Source organism: Copadichromis virginalis, linkage group LG15 (assembly GCF_057382275.1).
Source record: "Copadichromis virginalis isolate Kocher_CV1m ecotype Utaka linkage group LG15, C_Virginalis_male_GT1.1, whole genome shotgun sequence".
In the NCBI taxonomy this organism is placed as follows: Eukaryota; Metazoa; Chordata; class Actinopteri; order Cichliformes; family Cichlidae; genus Copadichromis; species Copadichromis virginalis.
In genome coordinates, this window is record NC_140632.1 from 36,465,756 (window position 1) to 36,484,144 (window position 18,389).

At 39.1% G+C, this 18,389-nt stretch overlaps 1 protein-coding gene across 1 annotated transcript in view; it reads right to left on the minus strand.

The window, feature by feature from the left end:
• nr5a2 (nuclear receptor subfamily 5, group A, member 2) overlaps nt 1-18,389 on the minus strand; it is a 69,727-nt gene that overhangs the window by 14,667 nt on the left and 36,671 nt on the right. Inside the window, exons 5-6 of the mRNA XM_085433188.1 lie at nt 16,184-16,303; nt 12,246-12,393 (exon numbers count right to left, since the gene is read on the minus strand). Coding sequence (XP_085289314.1) covers nt 12,246-12,393; nt 16,184-16,303 — 268 coding nt within the window. The remainder of the gene's footprint in view (nt 1-12,245; nt 12,394-16,183; nt 16,304-18,389) is intronic.

Here is an 18,389-nt window from a genome sequence, read left to right on the forward strand (position 1 = left end):
GAGTAGTTAGTGAGTGTATTGATGGAGGGGAGCAGAAGTTCAGGGGATATGTCCTGAATTGCTTTGGCAGGACAGTGAGTTAAAGTGCATTAAATTCTGCTGCCAACTTGCAACAGTCATCATATTCAGGAAGAAGTGAAGGGCTGGGCTGCACATATTTTGATTTTACATTCAGAGAGATCTAACTACTTTTGAAACACTACTGGTACAGTAGATGATGAGCAAGTTTTCTTTACTATGCCGTTGCAATGAGGCTGCTGGTTTGGAATCATTTATAAAGCTTATTTTTCAAAATAAAAGTGATGCTACAAGGAAGATTTAACATTATACATGATATAAGGATATTTGTATTACATGTGGTGCAAAAACTGTACTGAATAAATAATAAAAAAATGTGCTGAAATTAAACTAAAATCACATACACAATAGCTCATAAGGACAGCAAATGTAAAACACTATAACGTTATTATCTGAAATCCTTAGGATGCTGTCTTTTAAATTCTCTTTTATCCTGTCTCCTTCCCCTTTCCCTCACTTGGTCACAGAAGATGGCCTATCCTTCCCTGAACCTGGTTCTGCTGGAGATGTCTTCCCGTCAAAAGGGAGTTTTTCCTTTCCACTGTCGCCAAGTGCTTGCTCATTATTCTGATTATTCAGGTTCTCCCTCTCACATATTCATCACCTTTAAGTCAATGTTACACTGCACGCAATAACCGTTACATATACTGGATGAGTCCCATAGCTCTATAAACTTTCACACATGCATCTGAATTGTTGCAGTCTCTTTTCTATATGTAATTTATTTTCAAAACAATAGAAGACATCATTCAAAACCAATATTTTGGGGAGTAGTTTTATGCAACAATGTTGTTGCAGCAATCTACTTCTTGTGCCATCTGTCTCTGCTGCCACATTAATTATGATACATCACAGGGATGACTAGGGAGTAGGACCTATTCACATGTGACCAGCTTGTAAAAACTGGGAGGCATGAACAGCCAAATAGACACAAAATGACCCCATGTGGGTTTGCTGTGTGCAATAGCACATAATAAGCATAAGCATGGCATGAACTCAAGAACATACTCTGTTTTAGGCCCGGGTTAGAGTTAAGCATTGGACTGTCTGTATTTACTGTCTGATAAATGTCACTGCTTAACAGTGTCAACATAAGTGTTTTCTGCAATAATGGAAAAAGATCTATAAAACACAGCCTGAGCTGTAAATTAAGCACTGGTTGGAGATGATCTGGATGGAGATGTTGAAAACTGAAACTGTACCCAGGTGAAGATATAAGGCTGAGCGTGAAGGTGGGGTTAGTGATGAGAGACACTGATTCTCACTCTGTCAACCACCACCACCAAAACTCACTGCAACTTCTGCCTAATGACAACAGCCTGCAGTATTGCTGGGTAATAGTGGTGAGCTGGAGCTTTTATTGCTTGATAAAGTCTGAAAGCCTTTTAGACAGCCTCATTACATGGAATTCCCTACAAAGTGGCTGCCACCATCAGGAGCTGACTGCTCACCATGTTAGATTTCTTAGGATAAAATTGACAGAAAATATACAGAAGGATTAGGTTCATTGCTTTAGGGCACACTCCCACCAACTCCTAATAAGAAGAAAAAAAATGAAAGAAAAGTCAGAACACTCAAACATGATTAGCTGGATTTGGCTCTGTCGGAAACCAAGTTTGAACAACTTTTTTCCTTTTTTTGTTTGTTTCCTGCATCAGAATGATGCCTGGAGAAACTAGACGGAGGGTAAAAAGATTTGTTTGAAAGGTAGATGAGAGTCCAATAGTTTTCAATCAGCACATGTTTGCCGAGCACTTCACCAAGATTCAAAACAAAGTGATGAAAAAGGACTAGATGCAGCTGCTCAGTGCGTGGACTGCGCTTTATGAACCTTATACATATATAAGGTTTAATCACCACTATTGCATTTGACATTACTGCTGTCAATGGACCAATCAGTGACTGAAACTAATTTATGGGACACAAACATTTGTCAGAGCTGTCTGCACCGCCATGAACTCGTACACTATGAGTCACCAGTCATGCCACATTTCAAACACATGCATCTCATACCATCCGGCTCTTTTCTCGTGGAAAAAAACTATCAAATCACATCTGACCTGTAATACTTCACACATGAAACTGCCTGTATGAATTCTCTCATATGACAGCAACAATGCCAGATTTGTTGGTACCCTTCTCTGTTTTTGTCTGTTTTTTATTTTTTGTTTTTTTGGTGGTGGTGGTGGTGGTGGTGGTGGTGGTGGTGGGGGGGGATAAAAAAGAGTGTTTAAGAATATTTAAATGAACGGTTTAAAATAATGATAAAAGTAAACAAGATGAAAGAAAAGTCTGACACTTCATATAAACAAGGTTTCTGCACCAAGAACTACAAACGATTTTCTTCTTTGTTGGAATTCTACCCAATTCATTTATAAGAGTTTACTCTCATCTATTATATTTTGCATTTGTTTTGCTCTTTTTCTAAATGAGACGAGTGCGTTCACTTAATGGTGTATTCCTTAGTAGATGCACATCATGGAGCCAAGAACAAAGACTTGTACACTGGCCTTCAACGCACATATTAAACAAATATGTAAGACTGCTTTCTTACATTTGCGTGACATCTCTAAAATTAGAAATATCCTGTCTCAGAGAGACGCTGAAAAACTAGTTCATGCATTCATTACTTCCAGGCTGGACTACTGTAATTCATTATTATCAGGATGTCCAAAAAACTCACTGAAAAGCCTTCAGCTAATCCAAAATGCTGCAGCAAGAGTCCTGACAGGGACTAGAAAGAGAGAGCATATTTCTCCTGTTTTGGCTTCCCTTCATTGGCTTCCTGTTAAATCCAGAATTGAATTCAAAATCCTGCTCCTCACATACAAGGTCTTAAATAATCGGGCCCCATCTTATCTTAATGACCTTGTAGTAAAATATCACCCTATTAGAGCACTTTGCTCTCGCTCTGCAGGCCTACTTGTTGTTCCTAGAGTATTTAAAAGTAGAATGGGAGGCAGAGCCTTCAGTTTTCAGGCCCCTCTTCTGTGGAACCAGCTTCCAGTTTGGATTCAGGAGACAGACACTATCTCTACTTTTAAGATTAGCCTTAAAACTTTCCTTTTTGCTAAAGCATATACCGGTAGTTAAGGCTGGACCAGGTGACCCTGAATCCTCCCTTAGTTATGCTGCAATAGACGTAGGCTGCCGGGGATTCCCATGACACATTGAGTTTTTCCTTTCCAGTCACCTTTCTCACTCACTATGTGTTAATAGACTTCTCTGCATTGAATCATATCTGTTATTAACCTCTGTCTCTCTTCTGGTTCTGCCAGAGGTTTCTTCCTGTTAAAAGGGAGTTTTTCCTTCCCACTGTCACCAAAGTGCTTGCTTATAGAGGGTCATATGATTGTTGGGTTTTCTCTGTATCTATTATTGTGCAATCTAGTGTACAATATAAAGCGCCTTGAAGTGACGTTTGTTGTGATTTGGCGCTATATAAATAAAATTGAATTGAATTGGTCATCTTTCGTCCGGGTAAGCCTGAAGTCACACAGTGCACATTCGACTGCGAAGCTTGTTCAGGCTATCCCATATGGAAAAGAAATAGAAAAAACTTATAAAAGACTTGCATCAGATGTGGCCTACTTCATATATTGAATCATATAAGGTTTATATGATTTACTCATGAAAGTGGCCGTTTCATATATTCTTTTAGTAAGTATCCAAAACATACAAGTTCCATTTATATAATTTTTCTAAGGATCTTATATCTGTTTTCACTCTTGTATGCTTTTCATACAAGTTTCTCACAAGACAGATACAAACTTTATACAATTTATATCTTTTCCATATGGGATTGTAAATGCATGATTTACACATTGCAATGTGCATTATCTAACTAAGGGAAACTCTTCTAACCAGTCATGCCAACAGGTTAATCTCTGACTAACAGTTCTAAATTGACATTGGTGTACATGGTATTTGTGTTTCCACGAGTGCAGCTTCGGAAAAAAACAAACAACCTAAATGAGGTAAAGTGTACATCTACTGCAGTCCTATTAAATGTCCTAGTTTGCCTAACCCAATTTCAGCATGCAGCAGACCAGCTGTCAGGACGTTTGAGTGATTGTGCAATAGGCTGCCATGTCCTCAAAAGTCTTAACAAATGATTAACTCATTTACTTTCTTAATGACAGCAAATGTATTGCAATGGATAAGAATGCATTGGAAAACAGTGATTAATTTACAGTATGTAATTCTTCCATCAGATTAACAATCCAAGTCCAATCCGGAGGTGTCTGTAGCTCAGGAGGTAGAGCTGGTCACCTACTGATCGGAAGGTTGGGGGTTCGATCCCTGCCTCCTTCAGTCTGCATGCCAAGTATCCTTGGGCAAGATACTAACCCCAAGTTGCTCTCCGATGCATCCATTTGAGTATGAATGTGGTTAGACAGCACTCAGTTTAGAGTCAGTGACTGTGAGAACAGGTGTGATTGGGTGAATGTGGCATGTTGTATAGAGCGCTTTGAGTACTCCAGGAGAGTAGAAAAGTGCTAAATAAGAATCAGTTCATTTACCAAGTCTGGAATAAAAATGGACAAAGCCATGAGTCAAATGTTTCAACTTAGCCTTTTGCTAAAAAGTCTGAAATCTATTGGATAATGTTCAAATGTTGGAGTTATCAAAATCAGGGCAACACTCCAAGATTGCTGTCATAAAGACGCCTCTTATGTTTATACTCCTTTACTGTAAATAATTGTGTGCTATTCATATTATTAGCAGTCTTAGTAGATACAGTGGGGACTTTGTTTCTTTTCTATTTTTACACTCGTGGGTTCTGTTGTTTCTTTTAAGTTATCAGTTTCAGCATTTTTTTCCCCCTACTGTTTGCTTTATGATTGCCACATGCACACAGGGCAAAGTTTTAACAGATTACGCAGATTACATTTTGTTGTTTTACTGTTACTTTTTTGTGCGTTACAGTAAACAATAGTGCTTTTATTCTCATTATTTATTAATTTATTAATTTAATGTATGCACTGGCTCATCCACATGACTCCAGAGAACAGGAAAAGAGAATCATATTTTGTGTTCAGTCAAGACGAGGGCATAAGAACACATGTACACCCTAACTATACTTTATTCACGTATTGATCAGGCCAAAGGTACACATCATGCTCCATTCTGTTGACTTGTAGCCAAGTGCAAGTTTGCCTCCAAAAAGGGAGAAAAAATCTGTTAAACTTTGTTAGAACATTATTAAACACGGATTACTGAGCATGCTCTACTAAATGGCTCAATAGAATAAATGTTGAACTGTCACTGCTTCTCAGTTTTAATCAATTCCTGAATGAATTTTAAATGATTGAATTCTTTTCAGGAAATGAATATTTGCCATGTTTTATGGGCATGTGAGTGTGTGTTTGTGTACGTGTGCGTGTAAGGGGGCTTGCGTTATCCAGCTCCCCTGCTCACTGGCCAGGGATCAGTGTATTGATTCTGAGCAGCCTCGGCTGTTGCTTAATTAGGATGTAGCTGTCTGGGAATTATATCTTTTTTTCTCTCTCATTGTGCGAGGAAACAAAAATGATAAAGAAATACAGAGAGGGAGAGAAACTTGTTTGTTTTCATCAAGGTTAATCACGTTTTCTGCTTTGTGTTGCTGTCAGCAGATTGGTGTCTGACCTCGCAGCGCGCAAAAAGAAAAAAAAAAAATTGAAAAAACGTTTTGTGTGGCACACAAAACATGCTAATGAAAGATGTTTCATTGTATGGGGACGGGGGTGACTGGGTGCTGATGCTGTAAAAAGTGGAATTCAAATGGCGGGAATGGTTAAAAGCAGTATGATCGGATGAAAAAATCTGCTATAATGCTTGTAATCTGAATTAAATTCAAATAATTGTAAATATCTTCAGTATCAAAGCAGTTACTGGTTACTATTAGATATTAAACTAACTTAAATGTTATTTTTTAAAGTTGAATCCATCTATACATTTAATTGTTTGTGATGTTGGCCATGTTTAGGGATAGAAAAAGAGGTGAAGTGAAAGTTGGGTGAGGAAGTAAAGAAATAAATAGTGAATTAAGATGAATGAGGACCAATGGAGGTGGATGTGGCGATAGAGTAGTGATAGATTGAGCTGTACAAAGATGGATGTTAAAAAAAACAGAGAGAAAGGACAGAGCAATGAGACAAGAGACAATACAGAGGCCTGGATGGATGGAGAGGGATGAAGGGTGGCAAAGACTTGATGGGTGGGTGTCTCTAAACTCCAATTTCAGTGACTGACTAATCGCTTGACAGACGGCTAATGTGTTGAATTGCTGAGGCAGCTCTTGAATCACTGGCTGCCCTGTCTTGATTTCTTATGAATGGACAACACTGCCCATTTCTGATCACTAAGAACCACCAAGTTTACTTTAACAGATGAAACAAAAGCAGCATTGGTCTGCATCACTTATAAAGATTACAAATATGTATATCTGTAGTTACACAATGCCTGAAAGAAAAACAAAAGATATTTTCTATTGTTGTTTTAATGGCAATAACTGGGTCTATTTTAGACACATAATAGCCATCCACATTTAGCTTTTATTTAGCTGTTTTTAAAAATTTGATTTCATTTATTCCATCTCTAAAAAAATAGAAACAAGCAAATAATGAGAACAAACCCTAAAACAATCAGCTGTACTCGTGTTTAATAGAGGAATAATATAACCAATAAACGGTTGCATTGCACAGAAAGCATAATTATGCATGATATATTGATCAATAGAAAAGATTTTAAGCAACATAATGAATGATGAATAATGAACGATTACAAAGTGAGCACAGTTACACATTTTCAGCACGCTACTGCCTGTTTTCCTGCTAAATGCTGCAGTATGAGGACATTATTTAGGGCTACAGGTATGTCCACAAATGCACTCTCTCCACTGGGACCATTTACCACCCTGCACTGGTCTGGCAGTACTCTGGTTCTCCTCTCAGTTCACAAGGATTGGCAGCACACGTCTCACCGAATTACAGCTGATGAGGTCTGACCCACTAAGCTGGGTTAACTGGTTGCTGGGTGAGCACTTTGTGACCTCTGTCTCTGTATCTGCTTTCAAAGTTTGGAAACTATACATGATGAACCAGAAACACATCGTGAAGATTTAGGACAAAAGCTGATAATTTTTCCAGGTTTCAAACGTAAAGGAGGGCTTAAAATATAAAGAGAAGATCTTTTATTTTTACTCAGCCTGAATTCAAACGTGTCCCTTCACCTCTGGTAATGCTCTGTAACCCACACAGCCTGTCAGTCTTTCTGTTAGGTCTTTAAGTCTGTTAAAGGAAATCAAAGGCCCATTAACAGTTTCTTGACACTCAATGACTCGTAGTAATCCTTCTCCAAACTCTGATCCAGACAGCCCTCAAACTCTCGCTGCCGTTATGTGTGTCCTTTGCTCAATGCCCAAGACATACAATCATTGCTCACAGTCCTACAAACACTTAGGAGATCAATGATCTCAGAGTGATAATCTCCTCCTTGATAGAGGGTAAAAGCCTTCACCGAAGACAGGGAGTGACAGGGGAAAGTGAGAGACAGTGATAGAAAGAGATAAAATAAAGCAATAAACAAAACGAAAGCAAACAGGAAGTATAACTCCGAAAACAAGCGCACATACAGATCATGACAAGTGTCTCCTCTCAGCTGGGTTGACATCTATATCTCTGTTTTTATTGACAACTGGCTTAACTAAAAGCTCCTCTGCCAGGGAGTGAATGACTGACTGCCCATGTACAGAAAGAGAGGGGGGATGACTCACATGGGAAATCACCAGCTGTATGTAAGTGAGTGAGTAAGTAAAGTTTATTTATAAAACACCTTTTGCAGACATGTAGTCACAGAGCGCTATATACTCAAAATCATAAAAACTAGAAAGAAGTGCAATAATAAATAAAATAGAATAAGAAATTGAGTTCTTGGCACTAATTTGTGATATAATGTCTAATATTTTCTAATTCTTGCTTTCTACTATATATTGTTTGCAATGCCTTTTCGTCTCTGCGTGTTTGCCCTGAGCCCGCTGCTTCAAGCTGACTGCTGGACAAAAGGGGAAGTTTATAGACTGGTACTGCATGCATATACTGTAAATAAACTTCAGTAGAAGTTAAATGAAAGTATATTTAAACAAAGTTCGAGAAAGACTAAATTTACAGTTAAATATGGGTGCTACAAAACCCAGTGTCTCACTTTTACTTTCCACCATGTTGCACAAGAGGACACTTAAAATACTGCACTGCATGCCATATTGGCATTGGCTGTCAACTGTAAGGTGTGGGGCTCAGATGATAATCATAGCAGCGATCCATTGATAGCAGCTGTAATAGCAGCAGTAGCAATCATGATAGCAGTATCTGTGATAGGAGAAGCAAACAAATCTATAGAAGCCACTTTATTAGTTTTATAAAAGGCTGTCCGGGCACTGAATTACTGGGTATTTCTCAGGGTTTAATCCCGTGATTTAACATGCTTATTTAAATAGATGCAAATGTAGTGTGTGCTAAGTAAGTAGAGCCACAGTGTTAAAGTAGACAAAAAGCAATATGTGGCTGGGTTATTCATAGACTTGACAAAGGCATTTGACACTATAGATCATGATATATTAATAAGAAAACTGGAACGTTATGGTGTCAGAGGGGTAGTTTTAGATTGGGTCCGGAGTTATTTAAGTGACAGAAAGCAGTTTGTGAAAATAAATGGTGGTTGCTCCTTATGTATGGACATTGCTTGTGGTGTACCCCAAGGGTCAGTTTTGGGTCCAAAATTCTTCAACTTGTACATTAACGACATCTGTAAAGTGTCCAAAGTATTAAAAGTGGTTCTCTTTGCTGACGATACAAACATTTTTTGCTCTGGTGATGATCTGCAGAATTTATTGGAGGATATGACTAATGAAATAAGTAAAGTGAAGTTCTGGCTTGATAAAAACAAATTATCATTAAATTTGAATAAATCTAAACTTATGTTATTTGGAAATAGTAGTTTAAATACAAATGCAAAGATTCAAATAAATGGTGTTGATATTGAAAGAGTCAGTGAAAATAAATTTCTGGGGGTAATAATAGATGAAAAACTTAACTGGAGAGCTCACGTAAGATATATTCATTCCAAAGTATCACGAAGCATTGCAGTACTAAACAAGGCAAAACAGGTATTCGACAGAACATCACTTCATATTCTCTACTGTTCACTGGTTTCACCATACTTAAGCTATTGTGCAGAGGTCTGGGGCAATAACTATAAAACCACATTACATTCACTTTTTACTCTTCAGAAGAAAGCAATTCGAATCATCCACAATGCAGGTTATAGGGAACATACAAACTCACTATTTTTGCAGTCTGAAATATTGAAAATTGACGATATAGTGAAATTCCAAACAGCACAAATTCTATTCAAAGCAAAAAATAAAGAACTGCCAGGTAATATTCAGAGTATGTTTTTTTTGAAAGAAGGAAGTTATAATTTAAGGGGTTTTTGTAACTTCAAAACAATGAAGGTACGTACTACAAGAAAAGGCTTTTGTGTTTCTGTTCAAGGAGTGAAACTATGGAACAAACTGAATATGGAATTAAAGCAATGTCCAAACATAAAACTGTTCAAAAAGAGTTATAAAAATATGATCTTCTCGATCTATAAAGAAAAGGAAAATATTTAAATTAAGTGAATGTCTCTATTTAAAAACAAACAAACAAAAAATTCATGATGTGATATTATAGTATATAGTATATCAGAAATCTGTTCACTATTTTTATTACAAATTATATCAGTAAGGAAGCTGACTAAATATTCACTGATAATTTATGGGACAGGGGTGGGATTAAATAAGTGTATACTTCTTCCCACTCCCTTTCAACATGTAAATTAATCAGAATGTTTTTTTGTATGTAATTTGTATAGTATATTTTTTTTCTCTCATTTCTTTTCTAAATGTACTTGTATATTGTTCACATGTTGAAATAAATTACCAATCAATCAAAGTAGTGCAAACAGTTCCTAGTCTCAAACCTGTCGTAATGAACACATCCCTTTTAAATTAGAGAGTAAAGTGACCAGTATTAGAGATTAAATTAGGCTAATAAACAGAAATAGTCTAATCTTTTAGTTCAGCAGTCAGTGTACATCTACTTTTATGCCTCATTTCCCTACGACCCTTAATAACTGGCTCTGTCGGTAGGGCACAGATAGCTGTGTCGCAAATTAATTTGACCCTTCTGATAATGTGTTTTGATATTTAAATATACATACCACTACCGATGCTACACACATTATGCACATTAATTCCCCAAAGTAAACATATTTGTAGCTCAGCCTTCTTACAGCCAATTACATACTCAGTTTCAGCTGTATGTGATATTAATCACATAATATAATCTCCTGGCTCTACGTAGCTCGAGCCTCTCTCCTCCCCTCATCCCACCAACACCACCTCGGCTAACGCTGATCCCCTCAGCCAGCTCTATGGCGTCTGTGCCGGCCTTCTTTTGCGGGAGGCCTGGGCAACGCCGGAGAACAGGCACTGCCGGGGGCGATACACATCCCTCAGGTGGGCCTTTCATTATGGATGATGTTTCTGCCAAATTATTTAGACCCTGAGCCCCAGCAACATCCCCACCCTATAAAAAACTGAAACAAACACATGCATGCACACAGATGTGTACACACACACACACACACACACACACACACACACACACACACACACACACACACACACACACACACACACTCCCTGTCTCTTTCTTTGCAAATGCGCACAAGCATTAATTCCTCCTGATCGCATATATGTGTGTATGTATAGTTCATTAGTGCTGTTTTCTTTGTTCAGAGGTGTTAAAGAAGTGAAAGTGTGACTCTTGTGAATTACATGTTGTCAGAAGGGACTGGGAGCTAAGCAGGAGGAAAATATTCATCACATGTAAGCCAGTGTTGCTCTCCATGCCATAGAGGGCCCTATGTTGACACTACTGGCTTCAGTAATGTGGGATGTTAAACAGGTTTGGCTCAGTGTGTGTGTGTGTGTGTGTGTGTGTGTGTGTGTGTGTGTGTGTATTCCTCAGAGGCAATTTGTTGCAGACTCGTTAGGAAAGAGTCAGAGATGACAGTCTCCTGGCAATGTCTGACCTCGGCTTAGAGATTCGAGAGCAGCTTTGGGATACAGACACACACACTGAGGAGAATGCACGCACACACACCACATGCCATCAAAGTTACCCTTCTTTTTGTCCCTTAACTCATCAAGCTTTATATTCCTCCACTTACCTTCCTTCCCAAATCCCATGCACTCTCTAGCCTCAGCTCCCGCCCGTCTGTCTCCAAAATACTTCAGGCTGGTGCCTGCCTTCAAACAGCACGACCAGTTCAATTCCTGCTCGCTCTTCATCTTCCTCCTATTTCCTCCTTCCCTTCCTTCACCCTTCTTTAGCTGAGATCCCTTCCAAATCTGTTCTTTCCTTTCCAAAGCTCTACAGCAAATTCTGAGAGGAAAAGCCCCCCTGTTGACCCCTTGCCCTCTCACCCGTTCCAAACTAACATCTCATTCCTCATGCACAGCTCGCTTCTCAAATACTGGTTATGAGTTACACTGCACTTGGCATAATCCTGCACACACTGTGATTCATGACTTCTAATATTGTTGATCCAGGATCTGATCTTTAATTTGCATTTGTTGCAGCAAGTCTGCGATGCCAAAGACCAACAGCTAAATTTCAGAAAAGAAAAACGTCAATATTTATTTTGTATTTACACTTCATATTGGCATACTCTCTTTCTCAAGAAATTTTGTACTTTAGAAACTTGAAGATGTGGTGGAAGATCAGGTGAGAGATTTGCTGCTGGGAATGCCACCGATAGATTTATGTGCAAGAGCTGGCTAATAGAAAAAGTAAACCTGCCTATAGTGGATCTAAACTTCCATCCACCCGTAGTCCTATATCATCTGTATGGTTGCACTGTACTGAACCTAGATTTATTGAGAGTTGTACTCACCAAAAATACATTTAAATTTTAGACCCAGACGTATATACAAGAGCTGCCACATCCATCTAAAAAAGACCAACCACACCTACCTCACATCCATTTGCCCTTTCACTATTTTGTGCGTTTCAGAACCACCCCTTCCTCTCAATTCCCGTGTTCCTCCTAGCTGATATAAAATATATCTGACTTACCCAGGCTGAAAAGCACCAGGAACTTCAGGCAGACAAACTCCCGTTGATCCAGCTGCAGAGAGCGTAGTTTGGCCACCAGCTCCTGGGCGTGGCTCAACAGATTGTTGAGAGTTGCTCCCGCCTGTGAGGCAATCACTGCGTAGTCCACCTTTAAAAAAATAGGAAAGAAGAAGGTAAAAATGTGTGCATTTAAGTGACTCTGACTGGAGTTTGAGCAGAAGTTTTGAAAACATAGTTGTAGATACCAAATAGAACACAATGTCACTTAGTTGATCACTGATTTGGGAGTTTTACAGCCCCATAGCAATAATTGGACGGTGGTTTGGTTTGTGACAGAGTAAATCACCCATTTCTAGTCTGTCACTTCTCTTTCACTTCTTTCACATGGATACAAAAATGGCTAACATGCTTCCTTAGGTCTAACCTATAAACATTAACACCACTTACACACTCCTTTTGCAGGTGTGCTTCAAACCTGCAGCTGCAGCTCATTTGAATGAGAGGCAAGTCCTTAGTCGCCACTCACCATAAGCAGGACCGTATTAAATTTTTATACTTATTGACAATTCATTACTATAATTGACTGTGTGAGGGTTTCCAGGGGAAGGTAGATGTTGGTGCGAGTCAGGAAGAGGTTCCCTGCGAGCTTCCATTTGTAATTATAAGCAGCTGTGAGTTTGGATTTTACTTACAGTGTAAATAAGATGACTGGAATACGTTTTTTTTCCCTTTGCAAATAAGAAAAGGGTCAAAGGGACATACATGTTGATAATACACCAATTTTTTCATTTATTTATCTGCCTTCCCCACTTTTTTTCCTTCCGTGTGCTTTTATTACACTGCACTCTCCCACTTTGCCCCGACGCCTCTGTCCCTGTCTTCCCATCTTAACACCTCCGAGACAGAAAGAGCTATGGCTCTGTGAAAAGCAAACACTGCCCCCCTTCCAAGGTGTCAATCAATTTACATAAAATCAACTGTGCATGAAATAAGTTCATTGAAGGATTGGACTGTTGATGGTGATGCCTTGGGTTATTGCCTCCCAGCCTTAAGTAAAAAGAGAGACCAAATAAAACGCTATAGTGTCACTATAGCAGACTTAGCACTAACTCTGATGACCTGCGTATCAATCAATCAATCAATACCACTTTATTATCACCCCTGGAGAGACATAGAGGGCGAATATATGATTAAACCTTCAAATCTTAACTTATCATAAATATAGTCTTTGCTGAACATTAGGATTAATATGAAAGGTGAAAATAGGTTGGTGTGTATATATGACTATATATATATATATGACTATATATGACTATATATATATGACTATATATATATATATATATATATATATATATATATATATATATATATATATATATATATATAGTCATTTGAATATTTAATACACACCAGGAACACTCTTATAGTGTTTTTTTGTAGCCGGCTGACTGCCACACTGTGAGGCCTTGCTAAATCATTCAACAGATCAGTCCAGCCTTTGTCATTTCATGTTTGCTCACATTTGTACAAGTTCCACTGTGTGTTTGATCCTATGACAGGATAAAGAACAAGCACTCATGGTCATTTCTCACTGCTGTTGGTGACATGCAGTAGTAAAGAGAAAGAAAGGCAGAAAAAAAAGAATAAAATTAACAAGCAAGGGACAACAAACATAGGGACATGAGACCGGGCAAGACAGAAGGCAAATGACAGGCTGTAGCAGTTAATCTGCTAGTTCAATGGATTTCTCTTCAAATGTCAGTATGAATGGAGCGTATGACTGGCAAGAGCAAAGAAGCAGCTTGCTTCAAAGCAAGAGGGAAGAAACATCTGTTTAAATTCTCCATATGAGCAAAGCTCTGGTCCTTCAGTCACATTTTTTTAATAAAAGCAGTACAATATCTCCTGGTAAACTTTGCGAATTTATTTCAGAATAAATGTGGTGATTTGCCTCAATGCACTTGAGGACAAAGTGCAATCAGTTTCAGTGCAACAATGGATTAATTACGGCATGAACTAAGGCCTGTCCTAAGGCCTGTCCTCAATGGCTGCTTCGTGTTATGGCATCGTTTGGTTAATTCCTCATAATACACTACATATGGGCATTCTGGCAATTCAATAGTATAAAATACCAGCTGTGTTATTTCGTTTGGGCTGCCAAAGGGAAAAAAAATCCACCTTGTAAAACTGTAGTATCTGTTCAAAATTAAGATTTTGCACACTCTGCATTCTTGGACAAATGGCCCTCTGTTTTGCTGTTGGGACTATGCTTCTAACCTGATGCAGCCACTCTGTGTAAAGGTTAGAACTACAAATACGTGGTCCTTTTTAAAAATACTGATATATAGTTTATAGACCAGAGGACTACATGTACTCCATGTACAACACAGATTTGCTTCTTACTGGGCACTAAGGTCAGAGAAGGCTTTTGCCAGACTCGGTGCAGCGCTCTCCCATCAAGTCCTGATTGTGTTTGTGTAGCATTTGCTTTGGGTGGTGTTGCTACTGCGGTTTAAATATCCCTTGCATTATCACTGTGCTGTCACCCCTGGCCAGGTGGAGAATAATAGGAGATAATGAACTGTTTCAGACCCCCCCCCCCCTCCCACACACACACGCATACATTTCCAAACACACACACACATCCTCAACACCAGCTGTTCATTAACCAAAGTATGCAAAACGAAACCGCCATCCAGCACCTCCCCTGACTATCAGCCCCTCCTCCTCCCCCTATTCCTGCACCTCGCTGTTCGGGCCTTTTAAAACAGCCTTATCTGCTTCGCCTCATCATCTTCTCCCCGATCCATCCTCATCTCTTCTACTTTTGGCACATTTCTGCCTTCTTCTACCTCATTCTGCCTCCTTTCTTTTCTTCTCCCTCCTATTATCCAACTCAGTCTCCTTCCATCAGTTTACTCCCTCCGTCCATCTGTTCAACAATCTTGCACCGCTTCTTCTGCCTTTTTATTTATTTTTTTCTTCAAACTCTCATTTACCTGTTACTACTACCATAGCACTATTTGTTATAGTTTGTAGTTCCCACTAGAGGCAGTACTGGCTGCTTCTTCACCCATGCTCAGAATCGACTGTGACCTTGTCTTCATTCAGAATCGCGGAATTAAAAGGACTCCCCCTGTACACAGTGCACACGCGCTCGCCAGAATCTATTGTTGTAAAACATTTGTCGAAAAGCAATGTTTTTGCAGTGCAAGACAATCAATAATGCATGACTTCTCAACTCACTGACAGCCATCTGATTGGTCAGAGGCATATTCATGATGAGCAGTTTCGCACCTTTGTGACTGCACACACTCTCTCTTTCTCTTTTTAAAATGTGCCTTTGTTTGTGTGCGATTTTGAGAATCACTGAAGACCGAGTGAGTCTTCTATGTTTGCTTTGGGTTTGTGTATTTAAAGACAGCTTGCTTTGTGAGTGCTTGTGTGTGTGTGTGTGTGTGTGTGTGTGTGTGTGTGTGTGTGTGTGTGTGTGTGTGTGTGCGTGTGTGTGTGTGTGAGAAGCCGAAACACAAATCAGCACATGGCATTCTGATGCATTGAGATTTCTTGTTAGGGCTTCAGGCACCATCTCCCACCAACTTCCTCAAAGACCCCCAGTAAAAGAAAATAACACATTTAGCTGCATTTTTTATCTGTCCACCCACTCACTATGCTGCAGCATGAGTGTCTGAGTGCTTTATTTATTCACTGTTTGAGTCTTCATGCTCTGAGAAAAACTGTAAGAGCCTATAATCTTAGAAAGAAACCCCAACAATCAGGCGACATGTCTGTGAGCAATCACTTGGCAACAGTGGGAAGGAAAAATCCCCTTTTAACAGAAAGAAAGAAAAGGGTTTTTTTTTTTTCAGAGTTTGAGTGATACAAGATTGGACAAAAACAAAAAAGGAGTGGAAAATGCTGGAAGTAGTTCTTACCTGTTGGCCAGTGACCAATAGGATGGAGCCCTCCTTGGCATGCACCACCTGGCGGAAAACGTGGTCGAGAATGAGGAGTTCACTCCAGCAGTTCTGCAGCAGCTTCATCTGGTCATCCACCTGATTAGAGATGCATATACAAAAATCCACATTAGGCCAGGTGTTTATTTTTCCGCTCTTATAAAGCTGTAACAACAGTCTCTGTTGAGACTGAATGCCAGATGTACAATACCGTAACTGTCATCAGTGCAGATTGCATGTCTTTCATTGCACTCCTTTATTACATGTTATTTAGACGGGTTTGCAGTCATCAACACACAGAGTTGTGTGTTCAGGAGGGGCGTAGAAAACATGGGATGTGCAAACTGTACAAAATGTGTTTAATGTTCCAAAAATTAAAGTCTTATATCTGTAAGTCACTGAAAACAAATCAAGTTTTAAACAGGAACTTGTAAGCAAAGTCACACTGTTAAAATTTGTGGTTAAGATTGTGTCATAAATACTATAATCATTTTACAGGCTCCACGATCAGTCTATGAGGTCACCTGCTCTAAACATTTTTACTGCACGTTGGGTTTTTTCCAAATGCTAAAAATGCCTGTTAGAAAATCCAGTCTGTCAAATAATCTGAAATGTAGAGCGGTGATAATATTGTACAAAGACCTTGAGAAATAAAGGCTACAGCCAAATAGTATAGAGCCACCCACAGAAAAAAAAGCGCTGAAAAAAGCTGAAGCACTTTGTCAGCCGTAGCGGCTTGTAAATATCACAGGCAGCTGTTTGCCGGGTAAGCTTTCTCACAGGTCAATCACTATTGATCAGTAGCGTACCACAGGCATTTTTTTCCCAACCTTACACAAAGCTCAAAAGTCCCCTGTATGCACTCTAAAGCTTTCTCATGTGAACCTTTCCCCACACAGTTAAGCACTTTGCTGCGTGCCTGATTTAACAATGTTGCCAGGTTTATCTGTTTGCCCATTGCCAGGAGTTTCTGAGTGATTCCACAGATGATAATGATTAAATAGTCCACCCCCCCCATTTGTTTTTCCCCCCTCTAATACCAGCCGTCTGCTCCCAGGGACCTGACAGGTAAACTTTGGAAGCTGACACAGGTGAAATAGTGGTTTTGGGAACCAAAACAACCCCCTCCATTGTGACTGCTAGTCTCTTCCCATGCCCAACCGTGTTAATCATTACTCTACATAGCTAGACTCAAAAAAAAAAAAAAAATGGAGAACACAGTGAGAGGGATGGAATGAGGAAAATGTATAAGTAGTTCTTTCTTTCTTCTCCCACCTCTTCTATCAGTAAACAGTGTGCACTTTGTGGCTTTGCTGGGAATAATGTGTCTTTCTGAGCACACAGGGGTCTGCTGCTTTGAGTATGTGAGAACTGTCTGTGAGGGGCATCCAAAGCTTGCAGTATGAAGAATGTGGATCGATGGTGTATCGCGGAAAGGTTTGAAAGGAATGTCTTTTTCTTTTTGGTGCTCCATGGAAATCATAAAGGGTTCAGATTGTTTGATATCAAGTGACCTTAGTTACTCATTTCATGTCAACAACTTTCATTCCACCTTTATTACCTTGTATGACACGACACTGGATATGGCCTAATCTGAAGTCTATCTCTTGTTGATTAGGCCTGTTTTGACTGGTGATCTGAGGCTGGTGGCAAACAGTGTTTGTTTACCTTCCACCACAAAGACACAACAATAGACAACACACTTGGTTAGACGACACGTGGGCTGCCTGACTATTCTTTACTTGCACGGCAGTTGTCATTTGGTTGCTGTACTCCTCCTGATTGGAGTTACTATTTATTGTTTACCTTGATATAGAGCAGCTCTTTGTATTTGTATTTGAATTGTCGCTCCCCTAACATAGTTTTTCTTTTCAAAAGTGATTTGGTTTTGTTTTGACCTTAAAAACAAGCATTTAGTGCTGACATTACGCCAAAGTAGGAAGGATTTCCTTTTTTCTGTGAGATTTGTTTGATCACATCTTTTTGTTGTTAACCAAAAAGTGAGATGTGAGTATCTGGCATCTCCTAACATATTTATTACATCATTTTCTCTTACTACAAGGTAAATGTCATTAGTTAAAAAAAATCATATTTGAATTCAGAAAAAGTCGTTATGCTTCTAGCACACTGTGATGGAATAAAATGACGCGTATACGAGCGATATGGCACGGTGAGAAATTTGCCT